Source organism: Aphanomyces astaci (genome assembly GCF_000520075.1).
Source record: "Aphanomyces astaci strain APO3 unplaced genomic scaffold supercont1.25, whole genome shotgun sequence".
Classification (NCBI taxonomy): Eukaryota; Oomycota; class Saprolegniomycetes; order Saprolegniales; family Verrucalvaceae; genus Aphanomyces; species Aphanomyces astaci.
In genome coordinates, this window is record NW_009798288.1 from 511,786 (window position 1) to 512,865 (window position 1,080).

General features: G+C 49.7%; 1 protein-coding gene across 1 annotated transcript; it reads right to left on the bottom strand.

The window, feature by feature from the left end:
- Positions 1 to 283: 283 nt before the first annotated feature.
- On the bottom strand, positions 284 to 774 carry H257_09915 (hypothetical protein; the record flags this gene model as incomplete). Its single annotated transcript, XM_009836297.1, has 2 exons — positions 284 to 555; positions 612 to 774. 2 exons carry the CDS (start codon positions 772 to 774, stop codon positions 284 to 286), a joined length of 435 nt encoding a protein of 144 aa, XP_009834599.1.
- Between the last annotated feature and the right edge of the window lie 306 nt (positions 775 to 1,080).

Consider the following 1,080-nt stretch of genomic DNA (forward strand, 5'->3'; position numbering starts at 1 on the left):
TGTTTCTCGACCAGTTCATCATCATCGAGGCATGAATTCCATCAACAGGTCACACTGGCGCTGCAAGAAACCTGGTTGGTCGACGTCTGTCCATCCAAAGGACGTTTGCACAAGGCCATACATACGTGTCATTCCCTGGTTTGATTTGGTGTCGAATATGTTGCCGTAATAATAAACCAATCATTTCTGAGTGTCCAACTCTTGTGGTCTCCGCTGCTTATGCATATGCAAGCACATACATCATGCTATAGCTCTGGACATGTACATATACATATCGTTCGACCTAGGTGTACACCGTGGCGCCGTATTTAAACGTTTCCTTCGCAGCCTTCACCTTCGATTCCAAGTAGCACTTGACCAATAGCCCGAAAGCCAGGGCGATCGGCAGGACGGTCACTAAGCCTTTTAAAGCGCATGACAGAGTGTCGTTGAAGCCGGGGCACAAACAATGGCTTGTGCACGCGGGACCCGGTGGAAGCGTCGAGTAAAGAACTGCCACAACCAACGCCGACGTACCGACAACATAGTTGATCCGATCGCAGAAACTCGCGCATCCTACAGTGCCAATCGAAATGAACAATGTAGATATAGTATGATCACACTCCACTCACGCTCGTATCGTCGAACGTTTCTCAACAATGGAGGGATGACGACGAGGACATGGACTTGATTGATATTGTTGTTTTCAAGCAACGCAAACGCCTCAATGGGAGCGTGCAAGGCAAGTGCTGGAGCGTCGGGCACTGCTGGCGTCACGATGGTCGCATCGGCCATTTCAAGATGAAGTCGATTTGATCTGACGCCTGGCCATTTCGGACGAGATTAACCTCAACTCCATTGGGCGCCAACCATTCGGCGGTCGTCGTCTTTGCAACATAGAGCTTGAGCTCGTGCGTTGGGCAGGCAAGGTAGAGTTGGCTCTTCAATAGCTCTTGAAGTCGCAACACTGGAGGGTTGTCGTGGATTTCCACGTAAATTGGTTTCCACGACCCAACAACCATGCACGTCAACACTACCATCTTCGTTTCGTGGCTTGGAATCGAAATGGTAAATGCAAAGAGCTGCCTTTTGTGTGAGGTA